This window comes from Thermothielavioides terrestris, chromosome 3 (assembly GCF_000226115.1).
Source record: "Thermothielavioides terrestris NRRL 8126 chromosome 3, complete sequence".
Classification (NCBI taxonomy): domain Eukaryota; kingdom Fungi; phylum Ascomycota; class Sordariomycetes; order Sordariales; family Chaetomiaceae; genus Thermothielavioides; species Thermothielavioides terrestris.
In genome coordinates, this window is record NC_016459.1 from 1,659,560 (window position 1) to 1,679,013 (window position 19,454).

The 19,454-nt window shown below is 58.1% G+C and overlaps 8 protein-coding genes across 8 annotated transcripts; 4 read left to right on the plus strand and 4 right to left on the minus strand.

The window, feature by feature from the left end:
- Positions 1 to 435: 435 nt before the first annotated feature.
- Positions 436 to 3,026, minus strand: THITE_2116916 (uncharacterized protein). Its single transcript, XM_003654104.1, has 3 exons — positions 2,365 to 3,026; positions 1,041 to 2,296; positions 436 to 963 (listed from the first exon to the last, which is right to left on the minus strand). The coding sequence occupies exons 1-3, from the start codon at positions 2,468 to 2,470 to the stop codon at positions 760 to 762; spliced, it is 1,566 nt and encodes a 521-aa protein (XP_003654152.1). The 5' UTR covers positions 2,471 to 3,026; the 3' UTR covers positions 436 to 759.
- On the minus strand, positions 2,989 to 3,976 carry THITE_2049831 (uncharacterized protein; the record flags this gene model as incomplete). The annotated part of the gene is made up of 2 exons (XM_003654105.1): positions 2,989 to 3,438; positions 3,521 to 3,976. The coding sequence occupies 2 exons, from the start codon at positions 3,974 to 3,976 to the stop codon at positions 2,989 to 2,991; spliced, it is 906 nt and encodes a 301-aa protein (XP_003654153.1).
- A 936-nt stretch (positions 3,977 to 4,912) lies between these two features.
- On the plus strand, positions 4,913 to 7,146 carry THITE_76823 (farnesyl-diphosphate farnesyl transferase). The gene is made up of 4 exons (XM_003654106.1): positions 4,913 to 5,290; positions 5,357 to 6,416; positions 6,490 to 6,645; positions 6,784 to 7,146. Exons 1-4 carry the CDS (start codon positions 5,223 to 5,225, stop codon positions 6,898 to 6,900), a joined length of 1,401 nt encoding a protein of 466 aa, XP_003654154.1. The 5' UTR covers positions 4,913 to 5,222; the 3' UTR covers positions 6,901 to 7,146.
- A 674-nt stretch (positions 7,147 to 7,820) lies between these two features.
- Positions 7,821 to 9,941, minus strand: THITE_2116923 (uncharacterized protein). The gene is made up of 3 exons (XM_003654107.1): positions 9,007 to 9,941; positions 8,775 to 8,928; positions 7,821 to 8,698 (listed from the first exon to the last, which is right to left on the minus strand). The coding sequence occupies exons 1-3, from the start codon at positions 9,604 to 9,606 to the stop codon at positions 8,178 to 8,180; spliced, it is 1,275 nt and encodes a 424-aa protein (XP_003654155.1). The 5' UTR covers positions 9,607 to 9,941; the 3' UTR covers positions 7,821 to 8,177.
- Positions 9,942 to 10,686: 745 nt separating this feature from the next.
- THITE_2129654 (uncharacterized protein) lies at positions 10,687 to 11,879 on the plus strand (the record flags this gene model as incomplete). Its single annotated transcript, XM_003654108.1, has 8 exons — positions 10,687 to 10,736; positions 10,807 to 10,939; positions 11,016 to 11,086; positions 11,118 to 11,135; positions 11,223 to 11,272; positions 11,351 to 11,368; positions 11,422 to 11,605; positions 11,693 to 11,879. The coding sequence occupies 8 exons, from the start codon at positions 10,687 to 10,689 to the stop codon at positions 11,877 to 11,879; spliced, it is 711 nt and encodes a 236-aa protein (XP_003654156.1).
- A 1,161-nt stretch (positions 11,880 to 13,040) lies between these two features.
- THITE_2116925 (uncharacterized protein) lies at positions 13,041 to 15,186 on the plus strand. The gene is made up of 2 exons (XM_003654109.1): positions 13,041 to 14,707; positions 14,835 to 15,186. The coding sequence occupies exons 1-2, from the start codon at positions 13,327 to 13,329 to the stop codon at positions 15,092 to 15,094; spliced, it is 1,641 nt and encodes a 546-aa protein (XP_003654157.1). The 5' UTR covers positions 13,041 to 13,326; the 3' UTR covers positions 15,095 to 15,186.
- A 591-nt stretch (positions 15,187 to 15,777) lies between these two features.
- Positions 15,778 to 17,656, minus strand: THITE_2116926 (glycosyltransferase family 50 protein; the record flags this gene model as incomplete). Its single annotated transcript, XM_003654110.1, has 2 exons — positions 16,531 to 17,656; positions 15,778 to 16,414 (listed from the first exon to the last, which is right to left on the minus strand). Coding segments are annotated over exons 1-2 (1,246 nt in total), but the record flags the coding sequence as incomplete, so codon positions are not given.
- Positions 17,657 to 17,788: 132 nt separating this feature from the next.
- Positions 17,789 to 19,454, plus strand: THITE_2116929 (uncharacterized protein). Its single transcript, XM_003654111.1, has 3 exons — positions 17,789 to 18,082; positions 18,142 to 18,159; positions 18,234 to 19,454. Exons 1-3 carry the CDS (start codon positions 17,889 to 17,891, stop codon positions 18,967 to 18,969), a joined length of 948 nt encoding a protein of 315 aa, XP_003654159.1. The 5' UTR covers positions 17,789 to 17,888; the 3' UTR covers positions 18,970 to 19,454.

The window sequence follows — 19,454 nt, forward strand, 5'->3', positions numbered from 1 at the left end:
ATGGTATGTTACATGTAGCCTGACATCAGGGCTACCGATTCTTCCTGGCCGGCCACGGGCAAACCGGCGGATCGCCCCCGTCCCAGCAGCAGCAGCAGCAGCAGCAGGTTTCGTTTTCCTTTGTCGCATCATTTGTACCACTAGGTAGATACCCAGGCATCATCAAAGAAAGGGAGCGCAGGCACAATGTGGTGTCCTAGAGAAAAGACGCGTACTGTTCTATGTTATTTTACTTCGCTTGGGCTTGTTTTTTGCTTGTTAGGCTTGGATTGCATGGTGTCCATCCATCCATCCATCATGGGCACGCTTAATGCTAGTATCTCTGATATCCAAGCGGCCAAGTTGCGGAAGGTGGCCAAGAATGTGACGAGGGCCGGCTTCATCAAAGGGTAGCCGTGGCAACCAAAAAGGGCCATTCAGGGGCCTTCCCAACCGCCCAGGGCTCACACAGCGATTAGAAGTGATGTCTCGAGTGAAAGGCATTCTGGGTCGGCAGGATCCAATCTAGTTCGTAATGTATTCCTGGACCAAAACGACCGCAAGCAAGAGAATCAAACTCTATGTCTCATTAGGAATGAGGTAGGTAAAGGAGTAGTGGAGTATGTGAAGGGGCCGCCCCAATCAAGGCGGCAGTGTATCTAAACCCATCAGGATGTTCTCCCCTGTCATCCAAACCCGAACCGGCCGGTTGACGGCAGACACTTGCTGCACCGGTACAGCAGCGACTAAATATATATCTTTATATATATGCGCCGCCCTTCACTGCTTTGGCACATTCGGCGCATCCTGCGCGGCCGCCGAAGCGGCATCGGTCCAGGCCTTGCTGCCAAACTTGTGATTGTTGGCCTTGTCCTTCTTCTCCTTGCCCTTCTTCTTGGACTCCTTCTCCTTCTTGATGGCGGCCTCGGCCACCAGCTGCTCGAAAGCCATGTAATCGCCCTCCTCTTCAGGGCTTCGCTTGGCCTGTTTTTTGTTTTTCCAAAGTCAATTTCAGAGGGTCATCGAGTATCGTTTTGGTTTGGGTTCGGCTTTGTACTCACATTTCCGCAGATCTCGCCAATCATGTAGAGCGCCTCGGCCCGCTCCAGCCTCTTGGCCAGGGGCACCTTCTTGTCGCTCAGCACGAGGTCGCAGACGTCGCGCAGGACGCTCTGGATCTCGAATTTGCTCCCCCGCCAGGCGGCCGTCAGGATCTTGCCCGTCACGCGCCGCTCGTACTCGGACTTCTTCTCGTCGGTCCACTCTTCGCCGCCCTGCTCCTCCAGCCGAGCCATTTCCTCCATGGTCTGCTGGGCGTCGATGGCGCTGCTGATGGTGTACCACGTCTCCTTGACCAGCGTGCCCTTGTCCTTCATGCGGCTCAGGAAGCCGCCCATGCCGAAGAACTTCTGGCTGCGGATCAGCGCCGTGGCCTTGCTCATGTAGGTGGCGCTGATGGCGTGCAGGATGTCGAGGCCGAACGACTCCATCTTGAGCTCTTCGACCTCTAACCGGATCTTCTCCTGGAATGCCATTGTCACGTCCCTGCCCTTGTCCGTCTCTGTCCAGACCGAGATGCGTTCGAGCAGTTTCCGCGCCAGCGTTTCGACACGCTCCTGCCGGACCCGGGCCCGCTCCCTTTCGAGCGCTGCCAGCTGCTCCTTCTGCTCCTTCGTAAGGCCCGACTTCGACTTCTTGTCCTTGCGCTTTCCGCTGTGGTGGACTGCCGTATCTCCTTGCGGAGGGCCGGCTTCGTCTGACGGCCGGTCCATTAGAGCGGGTCGCAGAGGTATTTGGGTACTGCGGCCGTTCCGTGGTGTTGACGTCCCAGAACCGGGGCTTGGCGAAGGTGATTTCGGATACGGGGCGTCTGCTGTAGCGGCAGCACCCTTCTCATCCTCCACCACAACCGTCGGCGCCGCTTTCTTTTCGCCCGTCGAAGAGGACGCGGCACCGGCGTCTCCGGCCGTCTTTAAGCTCTCCTTGATGGCCTCCGCTGTGCCGGGGAACTCGCCGTCGTGGGAGGGGTCGGCGGCAGCGGCGGCCGCCTCTTCCTCGTCAGCGCCGGCCAAGGCGATGTCCATGGTGGCGGTTAAGTCCTTCATCAAACTGATCTCGCCAATCCAGTCCACAAAGGCCTCGCCGCCGAATATGCTGGTGAAGAACTCGGCGGGATCGACAAAGCCCTCGGACGGGCGGGCAGATTCCTTGCCATATTTGTCGTAGGCCTTGCGGAGGTCTTCGTTGGACAGAACCTGGTACGCCTCGCCGATCTCCTGGAACTTGGCGTGGGCGGTTGGGTCATTCGGGTTCTTGTCTTTGGGCGCCGGCTGGTCAGTAGAGTCGCGGACTGGAAGCGGGACGGAGGAGCGTGTGCGAGCTTACCGGGATGGTGGACGATGGCGAGCTTCCGGTAGGCCTTCTTGATTTCAAGCTCGGTAGCCGTCGGCTTGACGCCGAGGATGTCGTAGTAGGTGGTGTCGACCACCATGGCAGCGGCGGATACGGATTATACAAGCGACGCGCGCCCAGGTTCGCTGTCGGGTTCTTTGGTAGCTTGTCGCTTGCCACTTGCCGTGTCGAGGTCGCCGGGAGAAAAAAAGTCAAGAATCAGGAGGGAGGCTCTTTGCGCTGCTGTTTTGGGGATGATGTCAAGGATAAGGAAAAATAGGACTGCGCATCAAAGACTGTAACAGAATTGGGGCGCAGCGGCTTATCAACTAACTGCCTTGGGATACCAGATTCTCGAGGTTGGAGGTGGTGGATGGCTGCAGGAACTAGCAGCGCCCAGGCAAAAATACCTTACGTAACTTGCAGTTAGGTATCATTCGCGTGGTTTCACGCCAAACTCCAAGACTGCGTCAGTTCAGTTGTTATTCTGGAAAGCGCCATCCCCAGACCAACAACCACAGTCACCACTCGAATAGAACACGTGCTCCTCTTCTCGCCGTTTTTCTTTCTTTTCTTTCTTCCCCAACCATCTCATTTCACAGCTTCAAAAGATTTATTTTATTGGATCCCAGCAGCCTTCATCCGCGCAAAACACCGCCGGTACGCCTCGTGGATCTCGGGAACTTCGTAGCCAAACTCGTTCAGTTTGGCCACCAGCTTGTCAGTGGCCAGCTTGCAGTTGCTGCGCTCGGCCTTGATGACCTTGGCCTGCTCTTCGAGGCTGAAGTTCTTCCACGTGAAGGACGGACGGACAATGTCGCGAAACAGCGAGAGCACCTCGTTGTGCGAGATGGCGCCGGGATTGGTGAAGTTGTAGACGCCGGTCTCGCCGTGTTCCGCCAGCAGGATGGACGCCGGCAGCAGGTCTGTCAGGATGGTATTGCTGTTTGGTATGTTCACCACGTACTCGTATTTGGTGATCTTGGTCACGAAGCTCCGCGGGTGGAGGTCGTCCGAGACTGGCATCCGCAACCGCAGGATCAAGCAATTATTGTAATGCTTGATGATCTGGACCGGCCACCATCCCGATGGCCCCGGTCAGCAATGGATTACCAGTAGGGTGGCGTGTAAGGAAAGAGGGCGCGGTTACCTCTTCGACGTGGGCCTTGGTCATGGAGTAGAAGCTGCCGGCAAAGTTGGGCGGGTCGGTCTCGAGAAAGCCTGGCCCGTCCCACGGATGCGCCTCGTCGTACTGGTAGATGCAGCCAGTGGCGAAGACGGTGCAGTGGATGCCCCGAAGATAGCAGCAGTCGGCCAGGTTCAGCGTGCCGACGACGTTGGACCGGATCGTGGCCTCCTTGTTGTCCTCGCACCAGTCAACGTTGGGACGCCCAGTGCATCCGGCGGCGTTCAACACATGTGTTGGTTGGATGTGGTCGAGTTCTCTCAAAACTGCCTCGCGGTCCTCCATGCGGACCGTGGTCGTGTGCGTCTCTTTGCCCTGGCTTTCCAGCAGGGCCTTGAGATGCCCAGCAACCCAGCCATCGCCGCCCCAGATCAGGAAGCGGTGCTTGCGGGTTCCGTTGGTGTTTCTTGTTGTTGCCATTGTGATATCCACGAGGCGGAAGAGGAGAGTCCCGGCTATGCAGATGCGTTTTGGTTCTGTCGTGTTTTATAAAAGAAGCAATTTACCCACGAAAACACATTTTACAGGATAACTCGGATGTCATGACCCGGGAACAAGCCAGCAACGGGCGTCCCACGAGCATCTTGGTCAGGCCGTCAGGGATGCCCGAAATGTGTACATATAAAGCTGGCCTTGCCTACAGACGACCACTGCGGATGGGTTGGGGTTACCGTGGTAATAACGAAGCGTTAGCACCACCAGCTAGAGATGAGATGGCTTCATGCTGCACCAATAGCTGGCGGGGGCTGCTCGCGAACGCCAACGGGTAAGCTCACGATAATTGGAGGGGCAATGCCTCCTTTCGTGTCGTTTAGGTGCAGCGGCGTTGTCGAGCTCCGTGGTTCCCGATCAGGACGCAGTAGTGTCCATTACATGACTGAGGACTGAGAAGGTGATTTGTGGAGCTGGACCGCGGGGTAACGTTAACATTGATGTCTCGTTGAAAGTGTCATGCTGTCCCTGTCATAGGCAACAAGTGGAATTCATGTGGTTATCGCGTAGGTTGCTTGTGCCCGCTGACCTGATGGAGTTGACGGCCCCCCGAGGTGAGGTAACGACCCCTTAAAGGTTGCCATTGCTCCCCTTTCCTTCTCGATTATCCTGGCATGTAAGGCTGACATACTGCGTACATTTGCAGTGGTGCTGTTGTGTGTCCAGTGTCCTGGCGGCTGTCTCCAGAAGTTGGAGCCAAGGACGGGGCTTCACAATCATTGGCCGCATTCATCAATTGACCAACAGCGTGCTGAACCGGATTCCGGCATGGGGAAAAGTGGGGTCCCCAGCCCACCATTATGCCGGGTCTGCCAGGTACGGATAACTAACCACAGCTCCAATCTCTGTCCAGGCCGAATGGAGCACACAATTTCCTGTGGAGCACCGACACCGCGTTGCCTGGGCTTCTCCGCAACCACAAGGGGGATTCTGAGCGCGCGTGCACTCCAATTCCCTGCCTCAATTACCCTGGGGTTTGACGGTTGCCAGCTTAGTTCAGCGCAAACCGGGTGTTGCGAGGGTTGCAACGACACGCCCTCCCGATCGCAGTCTCCGGTAATTCTTGGGCTTTTCGACCGTTTTCCCGTCAGAGCCGCAGTGTGTCAACAGCGACTCCCCCCATCTGAACCCTAACTGCTGCGTTGACGATTCGTGCCGCCGAGACACCGAAAACATGGGGGTCGCTAAGCAAGCCATCTACTACGCCTTCCATCCAAACGAGCTCCGGTCCATCATTCAATGGTTCGTCCTGGTCCTTCCGGAATGTCCCACGCGCCGAGGGAGGCGCTTGCTGATCCCGCTCTCCAGGAAAGTATGGCACGAGCCGGTGCATAAACGCGACCCTTCCAAAGAGACGGCGACAGAGAAGTCATGTTTCCACTACCTCAACATGACTTCGCGGTCGTTCGCCGCCGTCATTCAAGAACTCAACCCCGAGCTCCTGATGCCGGTCTGCCTCTTCTACTTGGTCCTCCGCGGCCTCGACACCATCGAGGACGACATGACGATCGACATCAAAGAGAAGGAGCCGCTGCTGAGGAATTTCCACAAGTACATGGAGCAGGACGGCTGGACATTCGACAAGAACGGCCCTAACGAGAAGGACCGGGACCTTCTCGTGCACTTTGACGACGTCATCGTGGAGCTGAAGAAGGTCAAGAAACCTTACTACGAAATCATCAAGGACATCACGGTGAAGATGGGCAACGGCATGGCTGACTACGCCCTGAACGCCGAGCACAACATCAACGGAGTCAACACAATAGCCGACTACGAGCTCTACTGCCATTACGTCGCCGGCCTGGTGGGCGAGGGTCTCACGCGGCTCTTTGTCAAGAGCGAGCTCGCCAACCCGCAGCTGCTGGTCCGCATGGACCTGACCGAGAGCATGGGCCAGTTCCTGCAGAAGACCAACATCATCCGCGACGTGCACGAGGACTGGCTGGACAAGCGGCGCTTCTGGCCGAAGGAGGTCTGGAGCAAGTACGTCGACAAGTGGGACGACCTCTTCGCCCCCGAGCACCGCGAGAAGGCGCTCCAGTGCAGCTCCGAGCTGGTGCTCAACGCGCTCAAGCACGCGGACGAATGCCTCTTCTACATGGCCGGCATCCGCGACCAGAGCGTGTTCAACTTCGTCGCCATCCCCCAGAGCATGGCCATTGCGACTCTGGAGCTGGTCTTCCGCAACCCGGACATCTTCGAGAGGAACGTCAAGATCACCAAGGGCGACGCGTGCAGGCTGATGTTGGAGTCGACGCAGAACCTGCGTGTGGTATGCGACGTGTTCCGGAGATACGCCAGGAGGATACACAAAAAGAATGATCCAAGGGACCCCAATTTCTTGGCCATCAGCATGCAGTGCGCCAAGGTAATGTTGGCAATTTGCCTGGCCCCACGCCGCGAGCGACGAGCGCTCCGCTAACAAGCTTCCCTCTCCACAGATCGAACAATTCATCGAGTCCATCTTCCCCACGCAGGACCCCAAGAAGATCGCAGCCGGCCAGAAGCAGGTCAACGAGGCCGGCATGGACACGGGGGATGCCATCCTGCTTGTGCTTTCTGCCGTGTTTACCCTGGTTGTCATTGGCCTCCTCATGGTGAGCGATTCCTGGCCCTTCCCGAGCTGAGCTTACACAGAAAGCTTTGGATGACGGGAGATTTCATTCTCCGCCCCGCTGTGGAGACGTGGAGACGTGCCTCGTTGAACTAACCAACCCCCCTTGTCACACACACAGGTCGGAACTGCATGGTTTCTGGGCGCTCACCTGAACAAATTTTTCGACGGCCTCGACAATTCGCTTGGTGGCAGCGTCAAGAAGCCGACGTCAGTCCTCGGCCACGAGGAGTTGTGAGACGTGCTATGGAACGCAACAGCCAGCGAGAGCAAGGCATTTTTTTTTTCTGGTTCCCGTTCTTCTAGACATCTTCCTAATGACATACCCACCCTGAAAAGTGTGGTCATGGACACGATGACGAGCGAGCGAGCGACTGGCGAAACTCGGGTTTTTGGCGACGCCTAAAATCAAGGCTCTGAGAGGACTCTTGGGGGCAACCTAATACCTTACTGACATAATAGATCTACGTCCTTGATTCCTTCCTTCCGGCCTTGTTCATAAGTCCCGGTGGATCACTTCTTGCATCGACTCCGAAGTGTGATCGGAGCAGATGGATGAAAAGAAAGAAAGCACGGATGTCAAATTGCAATTCAGCCGCCTTTTTTTCCCCCCTCCTTCCAGGGGGACAAAAAAAGGCTCGATGGCTGTGGTTGTGCCGAAGATGTGCTGATATGAAACCCCTTTGGCAAGTAGCCTGGAATCCGGGCACGCCCTCGGCTGGGTCTTTTCTTCCCTTCTCGCTTGACGGAATGACTTGCTGAGCGGTGGACTGCGTACATTTATTTGCCTTAGATGAGCCTTGGATAGGCCGTGTCGTCCCGTGGATGTTGTTTCGGCTTGGCGGGTGAGCCAGATCTGTGAGACGATCGATGGTTGCTGGGGCCTTGTTGTCCTCCTGCGCTTTTGCTGGCTTTCGTTTGGGGTGAACGAGCAGGCCAGCTTAACCGTCCGTACGTCTATCAATGCATCAGCTGCCTTCTGGGCGAATCGACATGAGCAACCGTCTTCGCGGCATGCCTAGATCTACAAGTGTGGGCGTGTGTGTGTGTGTAAATGCCGTCGCCTGTCTGAAACCGAGTCGCTGCTGAAACGAGCAAGATTCTCCGGCTCAGGCTGATGAGTGTCAGCCCCCTGCCCGATGCACTACTGCCGCTGTGCTGACGTATCTTTGTGTCTTGGATTCCAGCGAGGCGGATACTTGGTGCATTGCGTTGTTCGCTTGCTTGCTCACCTGCTTGCCTGCAGGCTTCCTCTCTACGAATCCAACCGGTAATCCGTAAACGGTAGTCAGCGCCCAGGATGTATGTATGCCCGCTCAAAGCCAAGATGGTGAAAAAAACCAAAAGTCATATGTACAAATGATATGTGCTGGAGCTTCCCAAGCATCACCCAGAATCACCCAGAAGGCGTGCGTGTGGGCGTGTTGTATACAGGACCCGCTGCCCCCCCAAAGAAATTCCATAGTCCAAACGACTTCCAGGTCGCCCGCAGCAGCTCTTGAAAAGGGCAGCTTATTAGTTGCGGTTGCCGTTGTTGGCAATCAGGGTCGTCGTCCCCCGCACGTCGTTGCCCACGGTGGCGCCGGTCGCCTGGGCGAGCTGCTTGATGCGGTCGCTCACGGCCTGGGCGCCGCCCGTGATGCCCTCGAGCGCCATCAGGTAGGCGGCGAGACCGGCGACGTGCGGGGTGGCCATGCTGGTGCCGCTCAGGACCTGGGTGTCGGTGTTGCTGCGGATGCCGACGCTCAGCACGTTGACGCCGGGGGCGAAGACGTCGACGACTCGGCCGAAGTTGGAGAAGCTCGCGCGGGTATCGTCGGTCTGGTCGATGGCGCCCACAGTGATGGCAGCGGTGGCAGAGGCCGGGGAGGTATTCGCCGCGTTTTGGTTCTCGTTGCCGGCCGCAACCACGGGGACGACACCGGCCGCTGCGACCTGATTGATGGCTGAGTTGACGGCCCGCGAGAACGAGCCGCCGACGGACATGTTCATCACGGCTTTGCCGCTGAGGCCGGAGCCAGTCGCGTTCTGGGCCACTATTCCAGAGACATTAGCCCCTGAACTTCTTCCCTCCACTTGCTGCTCGGAAGTGTCCAGGCAGAGCGTTCTTACCGAATTGCATTCCCGCAATGACACCCGAGTTCGTCCCAGAGCCGTTGGCGTCCAGAACCTTGACGGCGACCAGGTTGACCTTTTTGGCGACGCCAAAAGTCTTGCCACCGATGGTACCCGCAACGTGGCTGCCATGGCCATTCAGGTCGGTATCCTGGCACGAGACATGAGTAAACTGTTTTTTTCCCCGTATGTGTATATGTCCCTAGACATGCTCTAGAGTTCAGCATACCTGGTTGTCGCCGACAAAGTTGGCGGCGAAGGTCGCCCGGCCCTCAAACTCGCTGTGGGTAACCAGGATGCCCGTATCCACCACATAAGCAGTCATACCCTGGCCGGCGCTGCTGTCGAAGACGTATGTCGTAGCTCCAGGCTTCGCATGACTGATGCGGGCCAGGCCTGAGGTTGCCTGCGACTGGACTTGCTGTGCAGCGATGCTGACGTAGGCGTCTTGCTCAATGTAGTCAACCTCCTTGGCTGCGAAGATCTCGTTCATCATGAGGTCGTCGGCCTCGAGGGCCATGGCACGCCAGGTGCCCATGCTAAATGTGCTGACATGGGGCGACAGGACTTTCCCAGTCAGAGGGCTGCGCTTGCCGACGTTCCTCTTGGATATTGTCTTGATGATGCTATCCTGGTGGGCCTGGATTTCGGCGTCGCTGAATGTGCTGTTGTAGACGACGATGTACTTGTGGGGAATGGCGTTCTTGGCTTCGGGGTTGGAGATGGGCACGCCGAGGAAGAAGCCTTCGGCCTTGCTGGGCTGCGGGAGGCCCGACGCACCCAGGGCGGCGAGGGCGAAGGTGAGAGCAGCGAGCAGTCGGCCGGCCATGGCTGCGGTGGGCAGTGGTGCTTGTTCTCAGGGGTGAAGTGAAAAGAGTGGACGGATTATCGAAGACAGAAGAAGGATAATGTCCGCCAGCGGCAAGGCCCCCGAGATGGAGAAGCCCGAGAAAGAGAAGAAGAGAACTGGGATGAGTATTCCAGACTCGAAGAAGGAGGAGATATCTATAAAATGCACGGCACGGAAACGAAGGTCAAGCAACGGGGCATGAAGGTGATGATTACCTTGGCCCAAGAGGAGAAGAGAATGAATGCAAGACAAGGAAAGCAAGCAACGGAACGGACAATAGGTTAATGACAAGAACAATGCTCCTGACACAGAGAAGCAGGCCGGCTGCTATTTAACTGAAGGAGCTCGCATGAAGATTGGCGGCTCACGGAGGCGCCCTTATGGGAAGCGAGGATCCCGATCCCCAGCAACGCGGCTGTTCATTGTTGTGGTACGAGCAGCGTGTTGCACCGTCCAGGGGGTGAATCGAGCCAGGGTGGTTCCCCTGGACTGCGTGGACGCCAAGTCAAACACAGCGGCCGTTTCCTCCACTTCGGGGGCGGCTGCAGGTTTCGACGAGTTGTATGTCCCCATTGACCTCAAACGGCGCACAAACGCTCGAGATACACAATACACCCAACTCGGGTGACTTCCATTGTGGGATTGAGACCCGCGAGCGGGGTGAGATTTGTGTTTCCGTCATGCTTGGCCATCCGATCCGCCTGCCTGCCCGGGCTTCTCGAAGGGGTGGGGGAAACTCGGATGAACCGAACATGACCTCGCGTCCGCATCGACTAGACTCCGAAGCTTGTTTGGGAATGCCGGCCAAAAGCCACCGCCGGTGGTCGGGGTCTGTGCCACTATCAGTCAGTAGTAGTGTAGTGTATTGGCGAGGCTCTCGGTTTCTAGCCGCCGGCCCGCTTGCCACCGCAGCTTTGGGAGCCTCTTGGTCGAGCGGCGCTTCAATCCGGCCCATAAAGCGATCGTCTTGGACGGGCTGGTCAGGATAACTACAGAGTAACTACTCCGTAAGGACGGTGGTGGTCGACCTGCTTGGCAGATCCACGGCGGCGTCTCGGCATGTTCATGCGGGCTCCGTTTGCCGGGTGCCTGGCGGGGCAAGATGCCAGGTTTGCTGGGCTTGACAAAGCCAAGAGCACATCATATCTGGCATATCGCAGTATTCTGTACACTACACAGGAGGTTGCTGGACCAATTGACCATTGCGCTGCGCACTGCAGCGGGGTGCGGCTCCATGAGGCTCGAGGAAGGTGCCGTGGACCCCCGACACACTCAAGGCTTGGCAATCAATCTCAGCTCTCAAGCTGAGGAGGTGGGGAAGAAACGGAACCCACTCAAGGCAGCTGTTAGCGTTGCCCTATTGGCTGAGGCGATTACTTGGGGCTCAGGCAGAAGCCTCCACACTCCACACTCCGCAGCGGTTCACATCAGACGAGGAGTCCGGAGCACGGGACACGGAGTACTGAAGGTACTGTACACTTCGCTAACAGACGAGCGCTCCTTGAATAGTAAGTTGCTCGGATGCCACAAGGACTTAATGTGGGCGAATAAAGGTAGGGAGTGTATCAGCTTACTACCTTACCAGGTAGGTACAGTACACTCGTTCCTGAGTGCGACTTGCGCAACCAGGAGCTGGCGCCGTCGTGTCATGACGAGGGAAGCCCACCAATAAAGCGACGCCTCTCTTAACCTCTGTTTTATCCCCTTACGGGCTGTTCCCCAGACGGTTTCAACTCGGACGGTACGAGTGCAGACGCGAAGTTTGAGCATCTGAAACACCGGGCTCGACCCCAGTCCGTCGCCCACTTACCGAGCGCCAAGCCTTTATTCTCCCGAACGCTGCCGCTGTGCTGATGTTTGGCCCCGTGGCCCAGATCTTCTTGGTGAACAGCGAGGCTCAAAGCAGACAGCGCCGTGCCCTGGAGCTGACCGAGACAAGCAATGCCAAGCGAGGCCACCGGCTGCGATCACCCCAACGGTATGGATATATCTACAATGCTTGTTGGCGATCCGGTGAATAGGGAAGTTGACCTGGAAAGGGGCCCCCTACGAATTATGGCTGCAGAGGACGGGGTGCGGAGACCTCCAATATGCTGACCACAGGCCGCCGTCCGCTCCGGCCGGCGGAACGAAAGCCGGGACCCAGCTGGGCGGGACCACCACTCGGCGGGGCCCGTGGCCGGCCGTGCCGCTCCACAGCCGCCGACGGCTACCTCCGGAACATGGTGATCACGGAGACCGGCGTGGGATGACAATTGGTGGCCGCTTGACGATGTCTGAGGCACACCCAACTTCCCTCGGTGGTTGCATTGGTTTACCGTTTCCATGTTCATTCCCCAAGTGCCAGGTATTCCGTAACCCTTCCCCCGGAACGGAGCCGGGCATTCTGGCCTTGCGTCGAGCCCCAGTGCTGAAGCCCTGTTCCAGGCGTGTGTTCCCTTCTCTCCTTCCATTTCGACCTCAGCCCTGCCGACTACGCTGGCCTAACATCTATCTGGAGTGCTTCCTGTAATTTTCTGTAATACCTCAGGTTATTTATTCCGTACTCGTGTGCCACTAAAACATCATGGTAGCGTCATACAATACTTCTAAGGTAAACACAGGCACCTTGAGTCTTCCTGTCTACCAGAGAACCTGCTGCGGTGGGTGCCTATCACATTTCTGCAGTAAAACGATATATCTTACACAATTTGTTCAGAGTGGAAGGACACCAATGCCTGAAAGCGGGCCTCGTTTCTCCTCAAGAGGGTTCTTATCCGCCCACTCATGTCAGGTGGTCTTTGTTACCCTGCCCACATGGGCTTTCAGGAAAGACTCAACTGGGCGGCACCTCTTCAAACATGATGCATTAGACGATGTGCTTCCACAAGCAAGAGGCTGCCAGCCATTTCTGAGATCTTTTTCTTACCTGAGGTAGGAACTGAAGAACACCAGTTCAGAGGTTAGGGATGACGGCGGTTGTATGCAGCTCTTGGGTAATGGCTACCTTACCTCATTCAGGCATCAATGCACGTATTTACCAGGTAAATTACCTCTTTTCTGCGCGCTCAACCACCAGTAAGGAAGGTACCTGTCGTTACTCGTAGGACGGAGCACTTCAGCGCAGGCGCAGGCGGCACGGCTTGATCGCACAATCGCACCAGCCGAACCGAACACCCCCCGCCCATCCACGCGACCAGCCCGCCAGCCGAACTGCGCTTCCAACATGAAGAAGGCAGCGCGAGAGAAAAACCTTGACCCACCACCGAATCATTGACTGGTACTGCGATAGCAACATATCGGCAACGTTTTTATCCCATTTACTTTTTCCTTCTTTGACGACGTCCAATTATCCTACTGGGAGGAAGATCCCGGCCCGCGTCAGGACCAAGTCGCTCAGCCACCATTCCTCTCCGTCCTATCTCTGCCCGGTCTCTCCCCGATCCCTCGTCACTTGTGCCCTCTCGTTCCGCCTCCAGCCCCAGGTTCAAGGAAGCCACCTGCTCTGCCATGGTGCTCCGAGAGCCGCCGGACGAGTGAAAGCAATTGACGCTCCTGCGGCTACAAAAAATGGATCCACCAGGCGCGCCAACGCCCCTCGATGACGACGGCAGCCATGCCGACACCCTGACTATTAACACCCGTGTTGCCCGAGCCGAGCGAACCCAATCAACACACCGAGAAGATGAGGGAAACGCCACCGCCGAGCTCACTTCAATTATGTCGACGGCCTCAAACCCGGTATCGCCGGGGACGCCGAGCCCGCCGCTGGACCCGGTGCGCATGCAGGACTTCATCCCTCCCACCCGACCCAGCAGCACCCCGTTTCCCCACCCGGAGCCACGCAATACGGAACTGCGCTGCATCAGCTGCCCGGCCAGCCGCTTCTTGAACACCGATGCAGCGGACCCCGCGGGCCTGCTTACACTGCCTTCCCCCGGGACCGGCGCCAGCACCCGCCTCAGCCTCAATGACCTCCCCGCCGAGATCCACGAGTGTATCCTCGACCATCTGTTTGGTTTCCGAGTCTCGGCTACGTCCAAAAGCTCAGTGACACGATGGGGTACCGCTCTGCGGCACCCGCGCAGGAAAGAACTGTCTGAGCTATCTCTGGTGAGCGGGGCATGGAGGGTGCTGGTACAAGAGCGGCTGTACCGGCACATCAAGTTGAAGGCCTCGGTCGAGTCGCTGCACGCCGCGCTTGACTACTTGGCGACCAGGCCCCATTTGCGATCCTATGTCAAGCACATTGAGCTATGGTTCCCCGTCTTCCAGCCCAAGTGCTCGCCCCTGGCCCTGTCCAATGCGAACACGCTCCCGACGGTCACGCCCGACGGCCTGACGAGCGCGTCCTATGTTCTGCCCGTGGATAACTGTTCCCTCGAGGAGGCATTCCATTTTGTGGCGGAAGCCCTCCCGGAAGTTTGCGTCCTGACACTGCAAGGAGGTGAAAGGAAGAAGGCGCCGAAAGTGAGACACTGGGCCCGAGAGTCCCGCCGGAAGGAGGCCCGGGCGATGCCAACGGTCCGCTCCGTCCGCACGCTCATCTGCAAGGGGCAGTGGAACCTCATACGGTGGGAGGAAGACTTCGAGACCATCATGTCGGCGCTGCCCAACCTGAAGGAATGGCACGCGTCGTACAGTAAGCCCAAGTCCAAGAGCTATCTCAGCATGGCCGACATCCTCGTGAAACCGATGCGCCTGACCAGCCTTGACCTCTGCATCGAGGGCGACTACCGCCGCGAGCTGTCGTTCCCGTCTTATTTCATCAAAGTGTCCAGCCGGCTGCATTTTTGTTCGCGACTCGCCGTCGCCGCCGCATCACCTACGCTGGAGCACCTCTCGTACACGGGCCGGGTCTGCAAGCAGTTCTTCGCCGATCTCGTGGCTAGGCAGAAGGACCCGAGGCAGAGCCGCCTCAAGTCGATCGACCTGACCGTGAAGAACTGCTGTCGGGACGCGGCGCACTGGAACGAATCCGGGTCGGGCATCACGGACATGAGCTTCATCAACGCGTTCGAGGAGCTGGTTATCGCCGGCATCCGGGCCCTGGGAAGGATCAAGTCGGTCGAGCACCTCCGGATCCGCTATGTGGATTTGGGTAAGTCGCACCCGCACCCCTTGCCTGCTTAATCTTTTTCTTCTCCACACCTCTCTGTGCTTTGCTGCTTTACTAGTTTGGGTGGCACGAAAATGGTGATTAATCCCACGCACGTTCTCTACCGCAGACTCGCCGTTCCCGCCGCTCAACCCGTACTTCCTCCTCCACGACGGATGGTGCTCCGGCGTCTGGAGCGACGCCATCATCGCCGAGCTGAATCGGGCCCGGCCGAACGCCCGCTTCGGGGAGCTGTCCGAATCGTTCGGCGAGGTCGCCTACCGCAAGGACGGGCGCGTGACCATCAACCCCGAGTTTCCGAAGTCGAGGGCGATGTCGCTGAAGCTGTCCAACTACGCTCTGCTCAGCGCGGGCATTGCGATTTCGTGATTCATTCCTCTTGCCAGTATGGGCGGTGGTGGTAGTTGCCATCAAGGTGGTGTGGCGTGCCAGTCCTTTTGTCTTGCTTTTTCTTGCCTTGATACCGGGGGTTGTGGGGTGATGATAGAGGGGAGGCGTACGGGGTTCGAACACGGCAAAAAACCGTCGGGCTATTTATTTTGCATTTGCTTGTCATTTCAAAATGGGAGGACGGCTATCAATCGTGCTAGGGATATTGTGGCATTTGGGAGTCTGGCAAGGATGATAACCCATGGAGTTGAGCGAAGGAGGGCAGGCGTGATTAATGTGCCCGAGGCGCGCCGGTATGTGGGTGTTGGGAGAGTTGCTGGCTGGGTTCGCGGGCACGGAGGACATACCTATTGCACGATGATATCTTCATGCTGCTTTCGAATTCGATGCTGTTCGCACAGGACTGGTCCTCGACAGACAGCAGCCAACGCCGGCCGAGTTGATACCACCGGACACTGATGGGCTGATTGAGCCAGGAAATGCCACCATACCCGATTACCCGACATATGTGACTAACATACACGTACAAGATCAAACAATACACACAATCTTGAAGGCCACAGTGGATCACGAACTTCCCCCAGACTGATGGGCCACATCGCCAATGATGACCCCGAGGATCCAGCAGTTCACAAGGAAGAACCCCAGCGACGCAAGCCACAGACCGGGCAAGAAGGCGCTCCTCCCCAGGAACTCCAGCTGATAGCCCTGCTGCAACCACAGCGCCTGCGAAGCGACCCACAGGACCAGCGCGGCCAAGCCCAGCCGCTTGTCCCTGAGGAACGACGACCGGGGCAGGTACAGCGGCAGCAGCACCATGTACCAGAGGAAGTACTATAACCCCAACCCCCCCGTCGGCATCAGCATTATATCATCATTATCGCCATCATCTCTCCTTGAACTCTAGTCCTGGAGAAAAAAAAGGAGGGGGGGAAGGGGAAAAAAGGAAATAGGAAGCGACTTACCTGGCTCGTGCAGACCTTGTTGAAGGTGACAAAGGCGAAGGTCTGGGCCAGCATGGCGGCGGGCAGGTCCTTCTTGGCGAGCGCGAGCGGGATCAGCGCGCACGAGAGGGCCAGCTGGGGCAGGAAGGCGACCGACTCGACGCGGAGGGAGCGGAGGAGGGGGTGGAGCGTGGTGGGCGCGGGTGCGGCGGCGGCGGCGGCAGCGTCGGCAGCGGCGGGGGTTACGGCGGCCGAGGCGAGGTAGAGCTGCGTGTTGTAGGGGCTGAAGTTGTGCCGGTGGTCGAGGCGGGTGACGTGGTGGAGGTAGGTGTGCTGCAGGAAGGGGGGGCCGTAGCTATTGGAGTGATGAGGTTCGGTGGTTTTAGTACGGCTGGGGTTCGGAGTTGGAGGAGGGATGGATGGAAGGAAGGGGGTGGTGGGGGGATGGAGGAAAAAAAGACGGAGACTTACATGAAGAACATGAGGATGTTCAGGCTGAGGAATGTGGCGAGGCTGATGGCCGCCAGCTGGAGCCTCTTGGGGGTGATAAATGCCGCCAGCTGCGTGACCCATGAGGGTTTCTCCTTGGAAGGTCTCGGCTTGTCGCCTCCCGAAGGACTGCCCATCCTCTCTTGGTCCATCCACCACACAATTGCGGGCGCGTAGATGAAGGGGTAGATTTTGAAATGCACCCCAAACCCCAACAACAAGCCGGCCAAGGTGATGCGCCTCGCCATCACGGCAGACAGCAGCGCCATGACCAGCACTCCTAGCAGGCCCTCCGAGCTGCCTCTCGTGCTGATGGTAGCCACCATGGGGTTAAGCAGCCAAATGGCCGCATATTTCCTCGCCGTAGCAGCATCCATGGACTTGGACTTGGCGAGGACACGCTCGAGAAGCCAGCCGGCCACCAAGTCGGCGGCAGCGAACAGCACCTTGCCGGAAGAGAACAAGGCCGTGTCTAACAGCGGATGCCCCGTCTTGAGCGCTGTTGGCAGCAGCAGCCAGGCCAGGATGGGCGTGTAGCGGTAGGTCTCCCGCTCGTAGGGGCTCTGGCCGCGCGAGACGAAGCGGGCGGCGTCGGTGAAGACGAGGTAGTCGATGTCGGTGTACTTGACGGGAGAGTTCGCATCCTGCCAGAGGCCGTACAGGAGGAACGCGACACGGAGGAGCGCTGCGGAGAGGTAGAGACGGAGCGGGTGGTGGAAGAAGGACGCGACCAGAGACGGCGTCGCCGGTGATGGTGCCGAGGACGCTGCGCTCTCGCGTGTCGCTGATGGCTTGGCCATTTTCTCATCTGAACGGCCGCCTTGGGGAGAGAACGAAGCGAAGATAAGCCGGTTTCACCAGTCTTCAAAACCCCGTCGCACAGTGCAGACGCCCAAGCTCAAGAGCATCAACTCGACCAAATCGCGACTCCGTTTAGGTTCGCGGGTCTCGTGAGTTTGTCCGCTGCAGCGTGCTCACTGCTCAAGCTTTCCAAGCTCCTCCCCTGCTTAGAAAGCCAGCACAGCCGCCACTCTTGTTTTTTTATTCGAAGAGTTTTGTCCAACAAGCATCGAGAAAACAATATGCTCGCTTTGGAGCTTGCTGTCCCTCATAAGGGTTCAGCTCAACTGAAAGCTCAACTACGGGGAGCGGGAGCCCCCTAACAATTTCCCCGTGCTTGCCATGAGTGTCCACTAAAACACCCCAGTCAACCAATCCACTGACGTCTTCAAATTGCAACCGCTTGTGGTTCACAAGTTAGGTAGGTATCACAACCACACAAACAAACCAGCCCGCCCGTTGAGAGCCTACTGCGTACGACGGCAACCTGGTACTGCAACATGTCCGGTTTCAAGCGCGACTGGAACGGGAATGCGAAGAAGCGGGATGGCCCCCGGCCTCCGCCGAAGCAGGCCGTGAGAAACGCGTACACGCCCATGTTCGAGAACCTCCGCAACGAGCTGGATGAGCACTACGACCGCCGGGAGCGCATCGTCAAGGCGTCGCGGGATATCACGGCGCTCAGCAAGAAGATGTAAGGTACATGGTTGCTCGGTGACATCCGCCGAGTTTTGACGCTGACATTGCACGCAGCATCTTCTCACTGCAACGGTATGACAGCTCTGCTCGTGGAAGACCCTAGTGAAGAGAGTGAGAGTGGGGCTCACCATTGACCTTCCGACCAGAGTGCGGAAGATCGAGAACCAGCTCCCCGCCAACATCCAGGCGGAGGTCGATGCGCGGCTGGCCGAGATAGCCAAGCTCCTCGCCGCCCTCGCGCCGGAAGTCCAGGGCATCAACCGGTACCGGTACGCCCGGTCGCTCCTGTGCCTCGAGGAGCTCGTCGAGGCGCTCACCTTTGCCCACTACCTCCGGACCCAGACGCTCGTCAGCCTTGCGGAGCTCTCGCCCGTTATCGAGGACCTCTCGCGGAAAGGAGCGGCGCCCGAGGACGAGGTCATGGCTGACGCCGGCGTCGACACGGCGGGGAACGCCGAGAAGCCGGCCGAGACGCCCACCGTCTCCCTCACGCAGGACGACTACCTCTACGGCGTCTTCGATCTCACGGGCGAGATGATGCGCTTCGCGACCACGTCCACGGCGCTGACGGGCACCATGGCTTCCTCCGGCGCTGGCGGGCAGGCGGGCGGGGGCGGCGCCGCCGCCGCCGACGACGACGACGACGAGCAGCCGCGCACTATCGTCCAGGACATGCACGAGCTCGGGACCCTGTTTGAGATGCTGCCCGTGGCCGCCGGGAACCGGTTTGCGTGGGGCAAAAAGCTCGAGGTCGCGCGGCAGTCGGTGCAGAAGGTCGAGCGGCTCGGCTACGACCGCATCATTCGCGGCAGTGAGCGGCCCAAGGGCTGGGTCCCGGACTTGAGCGCGGCAGACCAGGGCCCAGGAGACGAGCTGGAGTGACCCACGTTTTCTCAAGTCTGTTGATTGGTGAGTTGTGGATTGTTTTTTTGACGTGACATGACTACCTATTTGCCGGTGGGCAGTTACGGAGAGTGTATGCGCTTGGCAGTTGCTCTGTTTTGGTCAGGGTCATGCTGGGATGGCATAGTCAACTTGTCAATCGCCCGGCGCCTGCGGAGCCTCCAGGAGAGGAGAGAGAGAGGGGGGATCGCCCTCAGGACGATTGTATTGCAGGTAACATGAAGGAGGGTCTAACACAGTAACTGTCTGTTGCACCTGCATTCAACGAGGAATCCTCCAGTGCTCTCTCCAGCGAATTGCCAGTCGAATTGCCAGTGTTCGAGATTGCCAAATCAACCTGGCATACCGGAGTTACACTCATTTCGGCGCGCTACCTGCTTCGTTAGGTAGGTAGGTGGGGCCTTGAGACCGCAATGCAATTTGTGCCTTAGGCACAATCACGGTGCGGGGCAATTGTGCACTCG

Excerpts from the sequence above, each read along its gene's own strand:
- THITE_2116925 (XM_003654109.1), top strand. The coding sequence starts at position 13,327 with ATGTCGACGGCCTCAAACCCGGTATCGCCGGGGACGCCGAGCCCGCCG. Across the intron at positions 14,708-14,834 it reads GATCCGCTATGTGGATTTGG|ACTCGCCGTTCCCGCCGCTC; the intron begins GTAAGTCGCACC and ends TCTCTACCGCAG.
- THITE_76823 (XM_003654106.1), top strand. The coding sequence starts at position 5,223 with ATGGGGGTCGCTAAGCAAGCCATCTACTACGCCTTCCATCCAAACGAG. Across the intron at positions 5,291-5,356 it reads CTCCGGTCCATCATTCAATG|GAAAGTATGGCACGAGCCGG; the intron begins GTTCGTCCTGGT and ends CCCGCTCTCCAG. Across the intron at positions 6,417-6,489 it reads TCAGCATGCAGTGCGCCAAG|ATCGAACAATTCATCGAGTC; the intron begins GTAATGTTGGCA and ends CCCTCTCCACAG.
- THITE_2116916 (XM_003654104.1), bottom strand. The coding sequence starts at position 2,470 with ATGGTGGTCGACACCACCTACTACGACATCCTCGGCGTCAAGCCGACG. Across the intron at positions 2,297-2,364 it reads CGCCATCGTCCACCATCCCG|ACAAGAACCCGAATGACCCA; the intron begins GTAAGCTCGCAC and ends CGGCGCCCAAAG. Across the intron at positions 964-1,040 it reads TTGGCGAGATCTGCGGAAAT|GCCAAGCGAAGCCCTGAAGA; the intron begins GTGAGTACAAAG and ends AACAAAAAACAG.
- THITE_2116929 (XM_003654111.1), top strand. The coding sequence starts at position 17,889 with ATGTCCGGTTTCAAGCGCGACTGGAACGGGAATGCGAAGAAGCGGGAT.
- THITE_2116923 (XM_003654107.1), bottom strand. The coding sequence starts at position 9,606 with ATGGCCGGCCGACTGCTCGCTGCTCTCACCTTCGCCCTCGCCGCCCTG. Across the intron at positions 8,929-9,006 it reads ACTTTGTCGGCGACAACCAG|GATACCGACCTGAATGGCCA; the intron begins GTATGCTGAACT and ends GTCTCGTGCCAG. Across the intron at positions 8,699-8,774 it reads CATTGCGGGAATGCAATTCG|TGGCCCAGAACGCGACTGGC; the intron begins GTAAGAACGCTC and ends TCTCTGGAATAG.